Source organism: Camelus dromedarius, chromosome X (genome assembly GCF_036321535.1).
Source record: "Camelus dromedarius isolate mCamDro1 chromosome X, mCamDro1.pat, whole genome shotgun sequence".
Lineage (NCBI taxonomy): Eukaryota > Metazoa > Chordata > Mammalia > Artiodactyla > Camelidae > Camelus > Camelus dromedarius.
Window position 1 is genome coordinate 49,737,820 of NC_087472.1, and position 21,700 is coordinate 49,759,519.

Consider the following 21,700-nt stretch of genomic DNA (forward strand, 5'->3'; position numbering starts at 1 on the left):
TTTAAAGTCAAGTCCTGCCCTTACTCCCACTCTCAGAGGCAACCACTCTTAGGATATTTTTCACCATAGATCAGTTAATTTAGTTTGTTCTAGAACTTCACATAAATGGACTCATGCAGAATATACTCTCTTTGGATAAAGCTTCTTTCACTTAGCATAACGGTTTTGAAATTCATCTGTGTTGTAAGTACCAGCAATTTCTTCCTTTTCATTGGTGAACAATATCCATTCTATGGATATACCACAGCTTATTTTTCTATTCTCCAGTTGGTGGATATTTGAATTGTTACCAGTTTGGAGCTATTAATGAATGAAAATGCTATCAAAAAAACTTGTATAGTGCTTTTGTGAACACACGCTTTCCTCATGTGTAAATACCTAGGAAAGTAATTAGTGGGTCATAAGGTAGGTATATGTTTAGTTTTGTAAGAAACTGCCAGATAATTTTCCAAAGTTTTTGTACCATTCTATACTCCCACCAAAATGTATGAGCATTTTGGCCATCCACACCAACATGTGGTCTTGTCAGTCTTTTAAATTTTAACTATTCTGATGTATGTGTAGCAGTATCTCATTATGTTCATTTTTAATGCTTATTTTATTTTATTTTTTTAATTTAATTTAATTTAATTATTTTAATGGAGGTACTGGAGATTGAACCCAGAACCTCATGCATGCTAAGCACAAACTCTTACCATTGAGCTCTACCCTCCCCACTTTAATGCTTATTTTAATGTGTCCTGATCCAATGACTAATAACACTGAGTACCTTTTCATGTGCTTGTTAACCACATCTGTCTTCCTTTGTGAAATGTCTATTCAAACCCTTTGCCCATTTTGAAAAATTTGAATATTTGTCTTATTATTAAAGTTGGAAGTGTTCTTTATATAACCTGGGTACCAGTCCTTTGTCAGATATGTTTGGTGAATATTTCTCGTAGTTAATGCCTAGCCCATTCATTTTTTTTTTTAAGTGGATGTACTGGGGATTGAACCCAGGACCTCATGCATGCTAAGCATGAGCTCTGCCACTGAGCTATACCGCCCCATTCGTTTTTTTTAAATGATGTATTTGGTGGAGAAGTTTTTCATTTTGATGAATTCTAATTTATCAGTAGTTTATTGCTTTCTATGTCCTGTCTGAGAAACCTTCATCTACACCTGATATCAGATTCCTGATGTGTATTTTTCACTTATAATTGATATATCCATTAAAATTGTACTTTAAAATGTACTTAGGTCTTGAAGCTTTCACCCATTAGTCAGAGCTTCTCACATAGGACCTTATGGTGGCTTAAAAGAAGCCTATCTCAACAAAAAATATAAAGACAGTGGTTTTAATAAAAAAAAAAGGCAGTGGTTTTCATTACAGCTTCAGGGTTGTTTTATTTTTTTCAACACTCAGGATCTTTTCTAGTTTTGTTGAGTTTTATGTTTAGAGGATGGGAAGGGATGGCAGAAGTGTATTATTCTCAGGCAAAGGAGAAGAGAATATATAAACTGCTGTGAGAAAACACTAATTCTTATATCCCTCTCTTTTCCCTCCTCCTCCTCCATAATGGCTATTGCCCATTTTCTTTTTCCATGGTTGTCTCTGATCCAAGGAATCACAGTTTCTAGGCTTCCTTGATTCCAACATCTAGAATTGTTAGTATAGCTGAAATTCTTTCTAAAACTTAAAGCCCTCTAGAGATTCTGGACAATGTACGAATTTGCCTTATCCCTGAGGAACTGTGAGATTATAAGTAAAGTAGTGATCTATATTAGTACATCTACTTTCACAGGTGTTTAACCATTTTTCTCTGTTAGAGCAAAGCAGTGATTTTTGGTAAAATCCTTGAGCCTAAGAGCTGAATGTTCTTAACGCCCATGTCAACAGTTGATTAAGGAGCAAAATATCAGAATTTTGAGAGGATATCTAGTAGCATTATGGATGTGTAATTTTAGATATCATATTAAAGGTTTTAATTTTTAATTTCAAAAAGATCTTTAAAGTTTTTAAATTGAAGTATAGTCAGTTAAAATATGTCAATTTCTGACGTACAGCATAATGTTTCTGTCATACATATACATACATATATTTGTTTTCATATTTTTCATTATAGGTTACTACAGGATACTGAATATAGTTCCCTGTGCTATACAGAAGAAATTTATTTTGGTCTATTTTATATATAGTAGTTAGTATTTGCAAATCTCAAACTCCCAATTTATCCCTTCCTACCTTCTTTCCCCGCCGTTAACCATAAGTTTGTTTACTATGTCTCTGAGTTAGAAAGATCTTATATAGATTTTTACTTCATTAGAGAAAGATACAGAGAAGCAAAAATTAAAATGGAAACAAAACCAAGAGTCTCCCCGAAGTAGAGTTGATGTTCTAGTTGGAATGAGTGTACTTTGGGGCTCATTGTACAAAGGATCAATAAACGTGATGAGTTTTGTTAAGGATCTGGCAGCCCGATATGTAGTGTAGAATTAGAGAGTTCTGGTTGTCAAAAGTCTGCTACTTATAGAAGTTAATCAGAAGTCCAGTGTCTACAAGGTTTACCTGATCCTAGTTAGGAGACCTCTGGGTTCTCTAAAACTGAGTGATCTACACAGGACTGTGGAATGAAGAATCATATTTCACACAGTTATCAGTGGGAATATTGTTCCTGTTATACTTATCACTGAAGTCCTGATGTGAATAACTGCATCCCAGGATCTACTTTTATTTTTGACCCTGAAGGCTAAGAATGGCACAGGGCCTTCCACTAGATCTAGAGTAGCCAATTATGTCTGTATATATACACAAGATGTATTTATTTATTTATTTAGGCATGGGAGATGGGTTTGGTGGTGGTGCTGTAGCAGTTGGTACTTACTGCTTGTGGAAAGCTTAGCAGTTTTTCCAGTGGCTTTCTTTGAGATATACCAAGGTTTTCTTCCCAGCCATTTTTATTAACCCAGGAGTCAAATTTGTTCATGTTACCTGCTCAGTGCACATATCAGGCTGTTTACAATCACATGATTAGTGGCCCTTGAGCAGTGCAGAAAACTCTAAGGAAGCCAAAAAGATTTTTTTTAAACTCCTTATACAACCAAAAGTTACCTTTGGGGTCTGAAAGGCCCACTTCTATTTATTTTTTTTTCTACTATCTCCTCTAATCTCAGCAGCCCAATTATGTGTGCTTTTTGAACTCTGAGGTAGCAATGTTGAAACTGAAATGGGATAAAGATCACTTTCTTGATTTTCATACCCTCTTCTTTACTCTTACTTTTTATTGTTACAGAAGAAGCTACTATGGAGGAAACTGGGCCAGTTTTAGCTTTTCAGGACTGTTGTCCTGGCTAAAGGAACACCAGGTAAAGTTCGTATCTGATTTTTAATCTACTAGATTGTATTTTGTGTAACATAATAACCCTGCATTGAAGAATATACTAAGTTTCATCTGTAATATAAAACGGGTAACTTATTTTTATTTACTTATTTAACAAAAATTGTACAGTCACCTTTTCAGCTAATATTTTTCTGATGCTTCTAAAACACAGCACTTTTTAAATATAAATAGATATGTTGACTGAAGAATAAATCATACATATTTGATACCATTTTCTGATTACTCTGTACACTCAAATATAAGGCAAGATTTTTTTCTGCAGAATAGTCTTTCAGAAAAAAAATTTCAGTCCTTATAAAACTCACGTATTACTAATTGTCCTTTAACTAAGTATATTTTGGGGAAAAAAACAAATATTTGGGGAAGGGACATTAATTTGAAATGATCTCATCAGTCATTGGTGGTTTTGTATATTCCTAGAAGTCACCTGACAGAATCAGTAAAACAAAAAGCAAGGAAAGAAATTTAATATAATATTTAATATTTAGTAATTGTTTTCCTAAGGGTAGGATCTCACTGCTAACAACTGTTGGATGTCATTACCAAGAAGTTTTCTTAGAGATCATTTACAGCATACTGACATGGGGAGTTGGTTATGTCGTGGAGTTTACCAATTTTTATGAGCTATTAAAAAAACTGTCCTATTTTCTGTAAATGGTATACGTGACTTGAAATGGAATTCCCACTGAGAGCATCATATGTGGAATCAGAAACTGCTGTATCTCAAAAAGGTTTAGACATTTGGGAAAGGAGGATGATATACTCTAGAAAATTGTATTCAGTTAGCTAAGAATAATACAGCCACGACTTGAGCACTTACCATGTACCAAGGACCACACTGAGCTTTGTAGTTATACTGATTGATTTAATAGTATAGTTGACTCAAAAAGTGCCTCAAGTGATGACAGAGATGTTGATGTTGAAGATGCAGTGAAGATTCAGTTTGAATAATGTTGCATGAAATGAGAATGTGGAGAAACAAGCAATGCTTGTAATGTAGCATTTCATGTAATAATCCAAACTATGTATAAATCAATAAAGTAAATGTTATAAATAGTTTCATTTAACTATTTTTTATCTGTATGCCTTAAATATTCATCTGTTTATGTTGGTCAGAAACCCTTTTTTGAACCTGACCCTTGGGAATTATGTGTGAGAGTCACCTTATATTGAGGCATATTTAGTACTTCCATGAGAAAATTGAGTCTAAATTCTCAGAACAACAACAAAAATACCCTAATTGTCTGAATGGAAACTTTTGGTGAATGAAAGGGTTTTAAAAAAAATAAATTTTGGTAATGGGTTAGATTTATTGAACTAAAAATATTTTTGTGGATGTTTCTTTTATTTTAATGCTTCTTTTACTCCACGATCTTGACTCTGTCACTGTATGCTTTTTCCCTTCACTCTCTGTCCCTGGTCTGTAATTCTTTTTTCAGGCTGATAACCCCATGTCTACATGTTCAGAGTTCCTGTCCATCACCTCCTCTTCTATTTATGTTGAGATATTTAATGCCGTCTAATAATTACACTTGATAATAATTGCTGTCTGCCATTACTTTTCTTCAGTTTAAAATGTTAAATTCAGAACAGTGAAGTCTTTTAAAAATGGTTATGGTTCTACTTTATGAAATCTGTAACTTTAGAAATTTTCTGAGGTGAATTTACTTAAAGGATATTGAAGTTATCTTTCACCAGTAGTTCATTGAGTATATATCATGCATTTAAAAGAGTTTTTCTCTGAGAGATGTGTATCAAATAGATTACTTTTTAAACAAAATGTTAAGACCATTTATTATTTTAAAAAAAAATTTTAATGGAGGCACTGGGGATTGAACCCAGGACCTCATGCATGCTAAGCGTGCGCTATACCACTGAGCCCTTATCCTCCCCACTAAAATTTCAAACAGATTAAAAATTGATCCTTGACTTTTGGCAAAAGTAGATCTTGACATCTTCAAAAATCCCCTGAATTCGAGTATTATATCATATAATTTTCTCCATAAAATGTAATTAGCCATAAAAAATGACAACATAACGTCATTTGCAGCAACATGGGTGTCCTTGGAGAATGTCATTCTAAGTGAAGTAAGCCAGAAAAAGAAAGAAAAATACCATATGAGATCGCTCATATGTGGAATCTAAAAAAAAAAAATGAACATAAATACAAAACAGAAACAGACTCATAGACATAGAATACAAACTTGTGGTTGCCAGGGGGGATGGGGATGGGAAGGGACAGACTGGGATTTCAAAATTTGTAGATACTGACAGTCATATGTAGAATAGATAAACAAGATTATACTGTATAGCACAGGGAAATATATACAGGATCTTGTAGCTCACAGTGAAAAAGAATGTGACAATGAATATATGTATGTTCATGTATAACTGAAAAATTGTGCTCTACACTGGAATTTGACACAACGTTGTAAACTGACTAAAACTCAATAAAAAAAGGAATTATTGAAAAATTTAAAAGTCCACTTTCAGTCCTTAGGGAGAGTTGACATGATTTGTTATATATTCTTTTTTTATTGTCTTTTTGAATATAAAATACTCAGGTTGTTTATTATAAAGTCCTTAGTTCTTTTGGGCTGAGTACTTTTCAAAAATACTTTTACATATAATTAAAATTTGCCATTGCTAGTGACCAACTTTCAGAGAGCTGAAAGTAAGTAGAATGAAGTAATTTTGAGCCTGCTGTTTTGGCAACAAAGGTAAAAACTTTATTATTAACAGGTAAAGAGGGGAAGGTATAACTCAGTGGTAGAGTGCATTCTTAGCATGTACAAGGTCCTGGGTTCAATCCCCAGTACTGCCATTAAAATAAGTAAACAAATAAATGAATAAGCAAACCTAATCCTCCCACCCCCCAAAAAAGCAGAAAAAAAAATAATATATGCATCAGATATGCTTGAGTCTCAGCAGATGGAGGGTTCATTGTCCTGGTTTTTAAGCAGTATCAAAAGAGCTATGAACAAATGACTGCATCAAAATGTCACATATCCTGATAGAAATCTATAAAACAGAACTAGGTTTTGATAGGATAAATTTTTACAATTTGTCTTCCTCTCCTTCCTTTGAAGTTGGCATACACACTGGAGTTGCTTCAGTGACCTTGAAGTGATGTCCTTTTTTTGAGTTTTGATGGGATGCAAGGAAAAGCATGAATTTAGAAAGGTATAAATTTTCTCAGAGAAGTAGAAGTTCAGATTACCCAACTTAATTAAAATTCTCATATGTATTTTGTGTAGGAAAACAGTGACATTGTGAATGAATGCCCAGCATGGCAAGAGAAGATCCTTGAAAACGAAGAAGCCATTGCTCTTAGCAAAAAGGACAAAACCATTCAACATGTGGAAGTGTTCTGTTATGCCAGGTATGAAAGGTATTTATTCAGGATAAACTAAGTTAATGACTTCTTATTCACACATCTTCAGAAGAAGCCAACAGTGAGGATTTATATGGCATTGGTTGCTATAAGTCTACCTGATATGCTGGTTTGCGTTTTTAAAAATGTGACTTTCAATTTTGTTATGTTTGTTCATTTGTGTTATTTTTTTGGATTCCACATATAAATGAAATCATATAGTATTTGTCTTTACCTGACTTATTTCATTTAGCGTAATACCTTCTAGGTCCATCAGTATTGTCACAAACTTCAAAAACAAACAAACAAACAAACAAACAAACAGACTCATAGAAAAGAGATCAGATTTGTGGTTACCAGAGGTGGGGTATGGGGGATTGGGAGGGGGGAGGATTGGATGAAAACAGTCAAAAGGTACAAACTTCCAGTTATAAAATAAATAAGTGCCAGGGATGTAATGTATAACCTGATACCTTTAAGTAACACATCTCTGTGTTATATGTGAAAGTTGTTAGAGTAAATGTTTTTTCTATTCCTTTAATTTTTTATCTATAAAAGAATGATGAATGTTCACTAAACTTATTATGATAATCACTTCATGATATATGTAAATCAGATCGTTATGCTGTAAAGCTTAAACTTAGTGCTGTCAATTATATCAATAAAATTGGAAGAAAAAATAAAATATAACTTTCAGTTTTCTGTTTAGTTAATATCTTAACATTTGTGACTTATAATTTACCAAGATTTTTTAAGTACATTATCTTATTTGAGCCTTACAATAGTTTTGTGCTAGGATAGAACAAATAGAATTAGTCAGATTTTTTGCAGAATCCTCAGTGGAGCTCAAAGAGATTAATTTGCTGAAAGTCACATGGCTTGATAAATGTGAGGGCCATACCTAAGCTGGATAGTGGTGGAGTCCAAGATTAAAGCCCAGGGCTTTTTAGTCCCAGTCCAGTGTTCTTCTTAACTCTTCTTAGATAATAGTAAGTGCAGCAAAATGGAAAATTATAATTTTGAATTTAAAAAATCAAACTGAGTGGCCATAACACTTGAGGACATATTTTTGTAGGTTAGGAGAGAACACTGGGAAGTAAGAATGTTGTCAGAGTCTCCTTCTGAGTGAAAGAATTCATTGTTTTAAAACAATTGAAATAGTTAATTTTTTCAGATGATATGGTGGATAGGCTGAAAGGTAGCAATCATGCAGTCATGTAGTTCAGAGAAATTATTCAAGTAGTTACAGAGTTGAGGGATTTACAACATCAGACTGTCAGGTTTTTTAATAGTAATTAAAACTTTAAATCCAAGACACTAGAGATTCTTCAGGATGTGCTCTGTCAGACATATCCTTGTGGCACAGTGGTAAGTGTGACCTGAACCTGTGAAAAGTTGGGGAATTTGTGGTTGATTTCTTAACCTATATTCATACCTGTCAGGTAACTAGCATTTTGTCCCATAAATACATAGTTAATTTTCTATGATTTTCTGCAAAAGGATAACCTTTGAAAAGTCAGATAGAGATTGAAATTTACATAATTCTAAATGGTGTTCAGTATGAAATGGTTGAACTCTCTGACACTGTTTAGAGAGCCAGTGTAGACAGATTGATAACAAAAGGTGATCTCAAGTGAAAAGTCATATGCTTTGATGAAACCACGAATAAATATTTGGTAACTTTCTTGTGTGTCCATGAACACTACTTGACTAGAATATAGTGGCAGTCACACGCAGGCCCTTTGAGAGGTACTTCTGCTATTTCAAGGCCTCTGATTACTCTTCATGACAGTTATTTATGGTTTCTAATGACTACAATGACACATTTTGAGTGCAGAGGAAATCATCTTGTTTTCCATTGCTGATCTCTTCAGTTTCATTTTTGGAACTTCTCATAGTGTTGAGATTGGTGGTGGAAGGTTTGTTTTAAAACAGAGAAGTAGAACTCTGCTCTATATTCCTCTTCAACAAGAGGTGAACTGGGATCATGTTCTGTATTTGGAAAGGGTAGCTGGTTATTACTTGGAATACTTGGAAAGTATTTACTTGGAAAGGGTAGCTGGTTATTAATGCTATAGTAAGCAGGAAGAGCCCTGAGAGTGTCCAGTGGAGGAAATACGGAAAATCCATGTGTCTATAATAAGTGCTGTGGATATGAGTAAACAGGAATAACAGTGCCTTTCTTAGCCCCCAGCCAGACTGTGATGTCCTTAACCTTTTGGATCATGACCACAAACTTGGAATTATGTGAAAAGGCTAAGGCCCAAATAGCTGCCACAAAGATTTATTTTATATGAGAGAGCATCACCCGGGACCCACAGACTTAAATCAAAAACCTGTTGAATACATATTTCTGACAACCCTACTTTCTGGTTTTTCTACTATAGTAGTTTAAAGCAGCAGATAGGAAAGGGGTATCTGCTAGAGGCAAGCACATTGAGGACCACGCAGAGACCAGGGTTACAGTCCTGCCTTTATGATTCAACTGACTGTGTGATACTGAGCGAAAGACATCCCCTCTCTGGGCCTCTGTTTTACTGTTTCAAAACATGAGTGGTTTGGACTAGGTGATCTCAAAAGTCCCCCTGGGGTCTACCATGCTGCTATTTTAGGAGTTAGTTGATAGACTAACAGAGGAAGAGTAGACAGAATCAGCAAGCTGAGAGCAGTCTTTGGGCCTTTTTTGTGTAGGGGCTAATGGCCTTTTGTATCAGGATCCCTGAAGGACTTCATTGTTTTATAGCACAGTGAAACAACTGATGACCATAATTATATCCCGGTGTCTTCAGGCAAAAGTTCAATTATGTTCTCTCTACTCCACTTGAAAAGGTGGGGGGATTTGAAATACATTTTAGGAACATGAGTATTAAAAATGATTAGAATGAAGATGTCATCATTTTGAGAGACTAGTTTTGGTTTTCTAGAAAATTCCCTCTTTTTCTCCCTGAGTAAGGATATCACTGTGTAGTAGATCCTTGACATTCTTGTGGGATACATCACAAAATTCTTTGTAAATCCCCTTTTGTAAATGTGAAATATGGTACAGGCTTTTTGTTATTACTGCTTTTTTTTACATATGTGTTATTGATGGTAATGTTACATTTTGTGGACATAGGGTGCATGTGCGCACATGTGTCTGTTTAGTTCTGTATAGTTTTAACACATGTGGGTTCATGTAACCATCACCCCAGTCAACTTAGAGAACAGAACAGTTCAATCACCACAAGGATCCCTCTTGTTGCCATTTTATAACCTCACCTCATCTCCTTCCTACCCTTCCCCCAGTCCCTAACTCCTGGCAACCACTAATCTGTTTTCCAGCTCTCTTATTTTGTCATTTTGAGACCGTTATGTAAATGGAACTGTACAGTATGTAACCTTTTGTCATTGGCTTTTTTCGCTGAGTGTAGTTACCCGGAGATTCATCCAGGTTGTTGCATGCATCAATAGTTTGATCCCTTTTTTTGATGAGTAGTATTCCACAGGAGCGATGCACTAGTTTCTTTAATCACTCACCCATTGAAGAACATCTAGGCTGTTTCCATTTTTGTCTGTTACAACTGAAAATGTTATAAACATTGGCTTACAGGATTTTGAGTGAACATCAATTTTCATTTCTCTGGAATAAAGGTCCAAGTGTACAGTTGCTGGGTCATATGGTAATTGCATGTCTAGTTTTAGAAGAAACTGACAAACTTTTCCAAAGAAGCTGTACCATTTTACATTCCCACCAGACATGTATGAGTGATTCAGTTTCTCCATATCCTCACAATCATTTGGTGGTGTAATTTTTTAGTTTAGCCAATCTGATAGGTGTGTAGTGATATCACATTGTGGCTTTAATTTGTGTTTCCCTGATGGCTAATTTTGAACATCTTTTCATATTCTGATTTAGCATCCATATGTCTTTTTCAGTGAAATATCTGTTCATGTCTTTTGCTCACTTTTTAATTGGATGGATTTTTTTCCTGTGGCGTTTTGAGAGTTCTTTATATATTCTAAATGTATCCTTTGTTAGATATGTGGTTTACAAATATTTCCCCCAGTCTGTAGCTTGTCTTTCATCCTTTTTACACAGGATTATTTAGCAGAGCAAATATTTTAAATTTTGATGAAGGCCAATTCATCAGTTTTTTTCTTTTGTGGATTATGCTTTTGGTATCACATTTGATAACTCTTGGCCTAGCTGTAGAGCCAAGAGATTTTCTCTTATTTAAAAAAATGTTTTAGAGTGTTATGTTTTACATTTAATTCCCTGGTTAACTTTGAATTAACTTTGGTATAAGGTGTGAGGTTTAGGTCAATGTTCCTTTTTTTTTTTGACCTAAAAATATCCAGTTGCTTTAGTACCATTTGTTGAAAAGGCTGTTTTTTTCTCCATTGAATTACGTTTGCATCTTTGCCAATAATCAATTGGCAGTACTTGGATGGATCTATTTTTGGATTCTGTTTTCTGTTCCATTGATTTATATGTCTTTTCCCAGGTCAACATCACAGTCTTGATTACTACAGCTATCTAGTAGGGTTTAATGTCAGTAAGAATGGTTTCTCCAAACTGATTCTTCTTTTTCAAGATTGTTTTAGCTATTCTAGCATCTGTGCCTTTCCATGGAAATATTTTAATAAGCTTGTCTATGTCTAGAAAATGTTGCTGGAATTTTGATAGGAATTACATTAAAGCTACAGATCAACTTGGGAAGAATTGACATTTTTGTTATTTTGAGTCTTCTAATCCATCAACAAGGTACGTCACTCATTTAAGGGAGGTTGTCTTTGATTTCTTTCTACAGAATTGTGTAATTTTCAGCATACCAGTTGTGTACATGTTTTGTTAATTGTATACCTAAGTATTGAATTTTCTTTGGAGCAATTGTAAGTGGTATTGCCTTTTGAATTTTGCTTTTCACATGTTCATTATTAGTATATTAAAATATAATTGATTTTTATGCATTCATCTTGTATCCTGAAATCTTGCTGAACTTGCTTATTAGTTCTTGAAAATTTTTTGTAGATTCCCTGGTAGTTTTGCACAGACAGTCATGTTTTCTGCAAAGAGGAGCCATTTTATGTTTTCCTTTCCATTGGCTTTTTTTTAGAGTCTGTTTTCTATTGAGAGTCATGTGTTTTCTGTCCATAGCCACATAGCACAAGTTAATTATATTTTCTACGTATCCTTAGGCTCACTTAATGAGTACTTTTTTCATAAAGGAAGTTATTATCACTTCCTGAGGACTTATAATTTTATGCTAATGCTGGGCAATCATTTAGGTTCTCTCACTTGCTGATAATCTTGGCCTTGTACACAGCTCTCTCAGCACATGCAAGTCAAATCCACAATCTGAGCAAATGACAAATTCCCGAAAGTCTTACACTTTAATGGTCATTCATGCCAAGAGTTTACTGTATTTAATTGCATCAAGCAAATAGATAGAAGTCAAACCTCAATCCTTGGTACACTACATATATAAAATATTGTTTTAAACATTTTGGTAAATTTCCAAAATATCATGTAAAGATAGCTTTATAATGATATGAAGGCTGAAATGTAATGACTTGTCTTCCCATTTTGGACCAGATTATTTAGCTTATTTACAGAGCTGATGTTTATTAGGCCCAAATCTATGACTTGATTCTCACATATGTTACTTGTTATTTCATCAAGGAAGAATAGTGCCTGTCTCTTGGGCACAAGTAATATTATAGCCATGACTAGTAACCTCTTGATTTATTAATCTCTGATTATAAGCAGGACTGGGCAAGGATGCAAGTAGATCAGTGCAAACCCGTCACCCCTGCTTGGAAAGTACCTCAAAATACATGGCAAGTCAGTAACACCATATTTTAATGTAAATGTATAGGGTAGCGCATTATTTCTTTTGTCATTGTTGACTTTACTTATTTTCAAAAATAGTTCTGTACTGTTCAATCGAAATGTTTTCGTGATCTTTTAAACACTAAATTAGTACTTTTTGATTATTGCATAATTAGGCTAAATATTAAAATAGAAATTGTAGTGATCATTCTGTTATCGTAGCTTAAGTCCAGTTATCACAAATTCTGTAAAAAACTATCCAGATTGTTTTGTTTTATCCATGCTTTGTTCCCCTGTGTGCTGCTTGTAATAAGTGAGACAATTTCTAGTTTGGACCAGAAGTACTTTTGCTGTAGCAAGATTGCTTTTTATTGAAACAAGTTTTGTGATTGTACAGTTGACTTATGGAAGGGAAGTGAAAAAGGACTAGCATTTATTGGGTACTATCTTTTTGGCAACTGCTATAAGCTGGTGCTTTACATATTTTATTTCATTCAATTTTCATTTAATCTGTGCTATAATCAGGGAGAGCCAGAGACAGCAGAGCCCAGATTTGAACATATCTGTCTGTTTCCATTGTATCATGTTGTATTTCAGGCATCAGATAAAATGCATGTAGGCACATCAAGGGAGCCATTCCACCAAGTGAATAAAATATTTTCCTTTGTGAAAACTAGCACCTTAAATACATTTGCTTTTTTAATTTAGTAGAATATTACTTACTTAGTATTGTAAAGTAGTTGTATCTATAATGGGGAATTAAAGTGCCTAACTCCCAGTGTCAGAAGGACAAGGGATGAATCCCATATCCTTTACTTGTTGTGACTGTAGTTTATTCGCCACAGGATGTTTCTGTAGTTTATTGGGGGAATAAAAGTAGCTACTATTTCTGGTCTTCAATAGTCAACAAGCTATGAAAAAGGCACAATACCTTAATTCACACTTAATTTGCACAAACTCAAACAGCTCTTAGGTAAGATTGTTGCCTATTAATTGCATAATGTCATGTAGTTTCTTTAGTAAGAAGTGATTTTTATCTTTCTAAAATATTGGCAAGAACTTGTCACCTTTTTTGCTCCCCTCCTCCCCCCGCTTTTGGCATCGTACTGAACATTGTTTCCCTTTTTGGGCATGATAATGTTAAAGCAGTATAAAAATGTGCTTCTTAGATTTGCAAATGAACCAACTCTCTAGTGGACTGATACCAAAGTAAAGATATTGTAATAGTCTAAAATTCTGCTTATTTATTTTAGATTCTAAAATTTTAATTTAAACATTTTCTCAATAACATGAGCTTCTTGGGCAAAAATGTAATAATACCGATAAGAGAGAAATACAAAATTTTTAAAAATGAAAAATCACCTGTAAGTTTTATAATTTAGAGGAAACTCTGGTTCATCACTGTGTACAAGTAGGTTTTAGGTTGCAAGTGACACAGTGCCTAACTAAAAATGGTTTAAACAAGTAGATGGATGGTGGGTGGGAGGGTAGGCAGGTGGGTGGCTTGGTTGGTCCTTGCAGAATATGCTAATTGAGAATCTTAATCACATCAGCGTTCTGGGGTAGCTGCTCTGCACTTCTCTTAGCTTTCAGTCCAGAGTTATAAGATAGGTGCCCCAATTCTGAACAGGTTGTCACACAACAAAAATCTCTAAATGTGAAATGGAGGAAGAGAGTTTTTTCTAACGTGTGTGCTTTTTTGTTGTTACTTTACCAGGGAGTGTTTCCCAGGAGCCCCCAGCAGGCTCTCCCCTTGTCTCATTGGCTAAAACTAAGTAAACTCCTCACTCCTAAATCAATCACTAGCAAAGAGCAGTAAAATTACCGTAATTGGTTTTGATCAGCTATGCCCCATGCCTTAATTCTGGGCACCTTCTACCTGATATTGGAGCAAAATTGCAGCTCTTGTGACAAGGAGGACAAGGATGATGATTGAGTAGGTAGCCAACAGTACCTGTTGTACACTACCTTAGGAAGTTTTGTTCTTAGAGAAATGTGACAAGAGGTCGATATTTTAGCTATATTCTACAGTGTGTGAACATTTTAAGCTGGTAACAAATAAGGAAATACAACTACAAATATATTATATTGCAGCAATTCAAAATTGATTACAGTAGTTTTTTTCTTTATATTGCTGTTTTCCGGAACAACAACTTTTGGATGGTCTGATTTTTGTAACTCTTATGAGTAACCATTAAACGTTTATTTGCAGGAATAAACAGCTGGGTAGCAGTATAACATACACTGTGCAAGTCAGAAATGAATGAACAGCCTTAGAACAAAGTGCATACATCAAAGTAAAAGAATCCCATTTCTGCAACAAGCTATACTGGAGGGAAAAAGTGCAAATGACTGAAAAATAAACAGTGAACACCTGTGCTAAATAAATTAACCAGCTGGTTGGCAATTTTTCATTTGACTTATCTAAAAAGGTGACTATTACAAGGCACTAATAAGACACATTCACTTTGAGGTATTCTCTTGTTACTACCATTAATTGATAAGCAATACTAGATAATATCAGAATTTGTACCCCCAAATTCTCAGAGTTATGTATAGATTGTGGCAAATGGTAAAAAATGCATTCAGCAAAGCAGTTGTGGTAGGTAAAATTATCTCAGAATATTGTTATAATGTATTGTAAGTGTCCTTTGAAATTCAAATTAGTGATATAAATGACACTAGATTTCATTTGTAAATCTGTTTTCATATTGAAAATTTTAATAAGAACTAATGATGCAGATTTTTCCCCTTTATAATATGTTAGATTCATAGTAGCATTTTAGAACTCAAAGGTTCCTTTGAGAGCTTATAATTCAGTCACATTCACTTGCAACTGACAAATGTGTTTTTATACTTTTCAAATACTTTAAAATTAATAAAATTGAGTTATTTCATTCTGAAGTGTACTTCAAAGGTTGAATTATCTTTTTAAAGAAAATGTTGTGTTTTTTTTAACCACAGTAGAAAGGTTTAAATTTGAGGGAAGTTAAGTCCTTTTTGATGAACAGAATTTTGCTTACTGAGAAATTAAGTGGAGTTTGGGAGTTTTCTGGTGTCTTTATAACTTCTAGTTAAGTATTCAACTTTGGCAGAACTCCAAAAATATTGCAGTGGTTGTTAATGGAAAGTAGGGACACTACTGTGTTTTTATTGCATATGTTTGCTTGTAGTGCTAAGAATTTCACCAAATTATGATGTTGTGAATAGTAAAACTTAATAGCTTATGGATGTAGAACAAATTCACAAAGAATAATTTCCTTTTGTAAGCTTATGCCAAAGTATTCTGACTTACATTTTCCAGATTGTCCAGTACTGGTTAATGCATTTCATTCACTCTAGAAATCCCCCTTTCTCAGAATGTCATGGAGAGATACTGACCAGATCAGTTGCTGTGCTCAGTTTCCCAGGGGTCATCATCATGAGCTATAAAAAGAGAATTTGCCATATTCTGTCTTATCTGTAAAGTATAATTAAATAGCCTGTCATTTCCAAGTTTAGTCTCTCAGCATGGAACTTTTTGCTGACAGTTGTCACCTTAGATCCCTCATGGAACACACTTTGGTTTACTGGTTTTCAAAATAATGAAAGTGAATGTAAAGCAAGTGTGAACAATTCTGTGGAAAATACATAAATCATGTATCATGTTACTGCTCCTTATTTTTAATGTCTCTTAAAGGCAGTGATGCTGTTACATGGTTATGTAGCCAGAGAGCTTTCAATATGTGATCTCAGAAAACCTAAGGACATGTGTTTTGCATTGCAGTTGACCTGTGGGAAATTTAACAGTATCTTATGTTTGATTAACCTTTTAGAGTTTATAAAATAGTCTTTATATATGTTAACTCATTTATCTTACAACAGCCTCATGAAAGTTAAGGCAGATGGAATGATCTCCATTTCATAGATGGGGAATCTGAGAGGTTAAGTGACTTGCCTAATGTCTGCTATGTGTTGCATCCAGGATTAAAACTTTCCCCACTAAATAGTAATTTTCCTAGATCTGAAAATTATTCTTTTGACATTAATACCACTGTTTTTCATTAAATTTAGTTGAACTTTGCTAGATTATAACAAAAAGTAGCATAGTATTTGATTTCTTGACACTTAAAATAAGTTTTTTTATAGTCATCTTCATAAATTTATAAAATATGTTTTGGTTTGATTTTACCCTTTCTTATTGTAGTGTTCATTGGGTTCATTTTAACAAGGCACCCTTTTTCACTGCACCCAGCCTTTTGATTAAATTAAAATCTTAAGTAATTTATTGTTTTTTTTTCTGGCCTGATATTTTTGTGTTTTCTACAAATGTTTGTTTCAGGTTTAAGTATATGTTTATAAATTTTTATGTAAATATATATTTATATCTCCATCCTTTGCTTGTATAAACCATTTATTCATCAAGCATTTGTTAGATACCTCATCTGTAGAGCAGTGCAGGAGATATTGTGAGGGGCACACAAGAAAAGATTTCAGGCTCTCCTCTCAAGGGAATGAAAGTCTAGATGAAGATAAAATATATACAGGACAACTGAAGGACTAAAAAGGAACTGATAAATGCAAGGTAAACTGCATGACTGTATGGTGGGGGCATTGAGTAACAGAATGATGGATGTGGTTGGGTTAAGGCAGACTTCTTGAAAGTGAAATTTAAACTTTTTCTTAAAATGGAGAGGTCGTTGAAGTATTTGCTTATGTTTGGGGATGAGGGAATTGTGATATTATGGGAAGTGGGAAGAATAACCCAGAAGAAACAAATAATATGGGCCAAATATAGAAATTTGAATTGATAAATTAGGAGTTAGAGATGCCATGTGGGAAAGTAGGAGAGATGACAACAGAAGATAGTAGATAGAGAAGGTAATTTGGTTTAGAGACTGGAAGAGGAAGATTTTATGGGGTAGGGTTGAGGTTTAATAAGAGGAGGAACTGCTGTTGGTTCTTGAGCTATTAGTTAGCAGATGTTTACTTCCCAAGGCTTATCCATGTACAAGGAATTTTGTGTTGAGCAGTAGGGCACTCAATGAAAATGTAGGTTCTGTGGAGGATAAAACATCATGGAGAAATACAAAATGCAGGCACACTGGATGGGAGCCTATTGTATCAGTCAAGGCAATAATGGACTGAGAATGTTAACTCTAGTAGTAACTTTGGAAGTGGGGATTCCGGGAAAGTAATGGACACTGATACTAAAACAAAAAAAAGCCAGAAAGAAGTCAGAAAGATCCCTTTAGATACCACATTGTGATAAACCAACTTAAACTTTAATGATAGTTTTTTTCTAGCTCTGTCACACCACCAATAATAATAATCTTTGATAATTACCATTGTTGAGGGTTTACTGTATGTCAGGCACTATGCCAGGTTCTTTGCATTTAATCCCCATTTAACATTCAAAACAACCTTGAGAGGTAGGTGGTTTTACCTCTGTGTTACAGATGGGTGATTTGGGTCACAGAGGATAAACAACTTGTCTACCATCACAGAGTTATCTAGTCTTAGGGTCAGGGTTTGAACCTTGATCTGTTTATTCTGGAGGATGTACTTGTAAGCATTGTGTTGATTTGTTTCTAAAATATAATTGCCTGTCTGCCTTACATTCTCAAAAATAAACACGTGATGTGGTCTGCCAAACCCTGAAATCTTTTTTGTGTATTTTTCAAATCTTAAATCATGTTTCATATGGTATTGAAACCTTGACAGATGAATGTTTAACGTGTGGGTCACAGAAAGCAGAACATACATTGAGTGTGATAAGATCAATGAGGTAAAGAAATTAAAATTGCTATTGAAAGTTAAGATACTAGAAAAATGTAGCCACCTACAATTCCCAAAAGCCTGGTGTTGATTGTTATTATACTTTCTCATTAGTCAGGATTTGCATGAAGATGTCGAAGAAGCTGGTGCATTGCAGAAAAATCACGCTACTGTGACATCTGTGAACTCCACAGAAGCTGCAGATCCTGCCTGCCTGCCTATAGCGGATGAGTCATTAAGCACTGTGAGCTGTGAAATGCCCACAGAACCAACTCCAAGCAGCAATCCAGAGAGTGCCCGAGAAGTAAACGATGTCGAAGCAGCAGGGGAAAAAGAAAACCCTTGTGATGAGAAAACTTGTGTGTTGTCAACTTCAGAAGAGGAAACAAGGAAAAATGTGCCTACCACAGAAGACACCGCCGAGCAACCAAAGAAAAATAGGATTACTTACTCGCAAATCGTTAAAGAAGGCAGGAGATTTAATATCGATTTGGTATCGAAGGTAAGTCCCAGTTTGACCCATCGTCTCATAGAACAGGACTCATTTTTAATTGGTTGAAAATAGCATCTGGGTCCATCAAGCCCAGTTTTCATAATTGTATTCTCTGAAATGTAGAGCATTTCTTTTATAAAGGGACAGTATCTGAAGTTTATAGTTCAATCAAAATATTCTTTAAACATAGGTTAAAAATACAGTAAAAATGCTCAGTACTATATCACAAAGATACTTTTGTATTGGAGCACATAGTCCACCTGAATATTCTCCTCCTGCATGGACACTATGAATTCTATCAAGAGAAAAATTCTAATGAGCCTAATTGTAGATCCATGTTATTTATAGTCAGTCTATTAGATGAACTTTTTTTAGCCCACATTTATATAGCAGCTCTTTTAACATCTGTATGATGATGAACATTTTGAATAAATCAGAACATTTTTTGAAAGTCATCTGTTCAGGTGTGAGAGCTTTGGAGAATAATTTAATAGTCTTGGGGGCAAGGAGATTGGAAGAATACTATGGTCTTTGGTTATTTTTCCATCCTTACCTCTAATGTTAGGTCATTAGACGACTTCAGAGGAGGTTCTTGAGTCTTAAGAGGGTAGTGTTGTATTGGGTTTATATGAAGCAAGGCTAATATAGTGCAAAAGACTAGAGAACCAGTAAGATAAAAGACAGTGGCCTTAAAGGGTTACAATATAGGGCTGGTGAAAGGAGGAAGAAACAGACCACATACTGGAAGTTGAGGGCAAACTGAGAAATTGAAAAGATGTAGGAGAGGGTAGTGAATAATATCAGACTTGCTTCAAAACGAGGCTTTTCTATTTAATGTGCTCTTTTAAAGTTCCAAACTGTAAAAAGATACGGACTAATGCTGCATGCTCCTCACATTTTGCTGATACATTCCTATATATATTCCTCATCCTGCTGATGTCTTTGAAGAGTATCTTTTTACTACCCATTGTTTGTTTCTTTTTCTAAGTGAAGTATAGTCAGTTACAGTATGTCAATTTCTGGTGTATAGCATAATGTCCCAGTCATACATACATATATATATACACACACACACACACACACACACACACTTCTTTTTATATTCTTTTTCCATTGTTTCTTTCTGACACATAGCTCTCTGTGCCTGATTCTGCCTTGGTCCTACTTTATAAATTTCTCTGCTCTCTCTTCTACCTACTTTCATCTTGCCTTTCTTCTCTGCCTACTTTGGTCTTGCCATGCTTTGAAATCTAGCATTCTGTCCATGTTACCTTGGCTATTGATTTCTAAATGGAAGTTTAATCATAGATCACTAATAGTCTTTCTGCTCTCATGAGCAGGAAAGACTTAAAAAAAAAACAACAAAAACAAAACAAAAGACTGAAGTAGTCAAGTAACAAATAGGTTTTGCTCTGAGATTTTCATTTTGAATTAGTTACTCGGAATTTGGCATGCCTGACTTAAAGAAACCATGATGTAAATGGTGGGTAAGAATCAAGACTAGTTCATAAAAGTCTCTAACCCTTATGGTAGCTGAAATACAGTAGAGATCTTGCAAAAAAAAAAGGTAGAAGAAGGTGCTGTTTCAGTTTTTGGAATTAGTGTAGGAACTGATTCCTTGTGTAAGAAAGTGAATGCTGGTTGTGGTGCAGGGCAAGATGGTTTAATTAGATGCTGAGACATTGGAGGAGACTGAAGATTTCCAAGTATTTTCATGAGTTTGAACAGTTAATAATAGTGGTTCTCTTAGGGGTATTAAAAACAAATATGTCTAGAGGAATCAGGGCAGTTGTACTTGGTCCTGCATATTTTTCATGGGTTCATACACTTCAAAAATAACCAATAATAATTTATTGTATTCATCCTAGAAAAGCAGAAGTAGCTAAAGAACATATAATCATAACAATACAAGAGGTTTATTATCATTTTTAAATTGTTAGTCATTTAATGAGTATTTACTGGGTACCTGCTATGTGGAAAGCAGTATATTCTATGATGTTGGGTCAGTTAATCACTGCTTGGAAATTCCACCTGTTCTAATCATTACAGTTATTACATCAGAGTTTAGGATGATTGACAAATACCTATCTCAAGCCCTACCTCTTTCCTAAAGTCCAATTTATCATCTCTATAAACAACCTGACGTTTCTACATGCATTCCATCTCAAAGTCATCGTGGTAAAACTGACAAGTATTGTGGTGCTTTGCAGTTTACAAAACACATCCATGTATACAGCCTTTTAAAAAGTAATCTTAGAGCTCAGGGTAAGTTAGCTAAATAAAATACTTTATAGTACTATACTGCTTAGACTAATAGAGAAGATGATCAAAGATGAAGTTCTTATAAATATAACTCATTTCTAAGAAAGGCCATACCCTTAATAATTATGGAACCAGCATGCCAAGTGAAGCAGAAGTTGTTAATTATTAAATCCAGTTGCCATTATTATAATCAAATTGGAGTACTCTTTAGCCTCTCACCACTGAAATTGCTACGGTGGATCACTTACAGAGGGATGGAAAAGAGACTTAGGTTTAAATATGGTGCATATTCATTATTTCTAAGCTTCAGATAAAAGTTTAGTATAGTTTTTATTGAAATGTGTTTTCACTCTTCAGTGGTATCTTAAATGCATTCTTTTTAAAGCTGACATTAAATCTTACGGTTTATTATATCTTATTAAGTTAAAATAGTTTATGTTTTCATATATTAATATTTGTGAAATTATTATTATTGCCGAGGGACCATTGACTCTTAAGTATTTGTTTTTAAATGAATAAGATATTGGTACCTGTTTTTTATTATAATTACAGAATCAAGACTTGGCAATATATTTTTTTTTTATTAATTCAAGGTCTGATTTTTTTAAATTGAAGTATAGTCA

At 34.3% G+C, this 21,700-nt stretch overlaps 1 protein-coding gene across 2 annotated transcripts in view; it reads left to right on the plus strand.

Moving 5' to 3' along the window:
* The window catches only part of CHM (CHM Rab escort protein), a 151,114-nt gene that overhangs the window by 45,360 nt on the left and 84,054 nt on the right, over positions 1 to 21,700 (plus strand). Inside the window, exons 3-5 of one of the 2 annotated variants that reach the window (XM_064483002.1) lie at positions 3,273 to 3,345; positions 6,638 to 6,771; positions 18,437 to 18,824. In XM_064483002.1, the coding sequence (XP_064339072.1) occupies positions 3,273 to 3,345; positions 6,638 to 6,771; positions 18,437 to 18,824 (595 nt within the window). The remainder of the gene's footprint in view (positions 1 to 3,272; positions 3,346 to 6,637; positions 6,772 to 18,436; positions 18,825 to 21,700) is intronic. The other variant, XM_010983756.3, reaches the window with a different exon arrangement.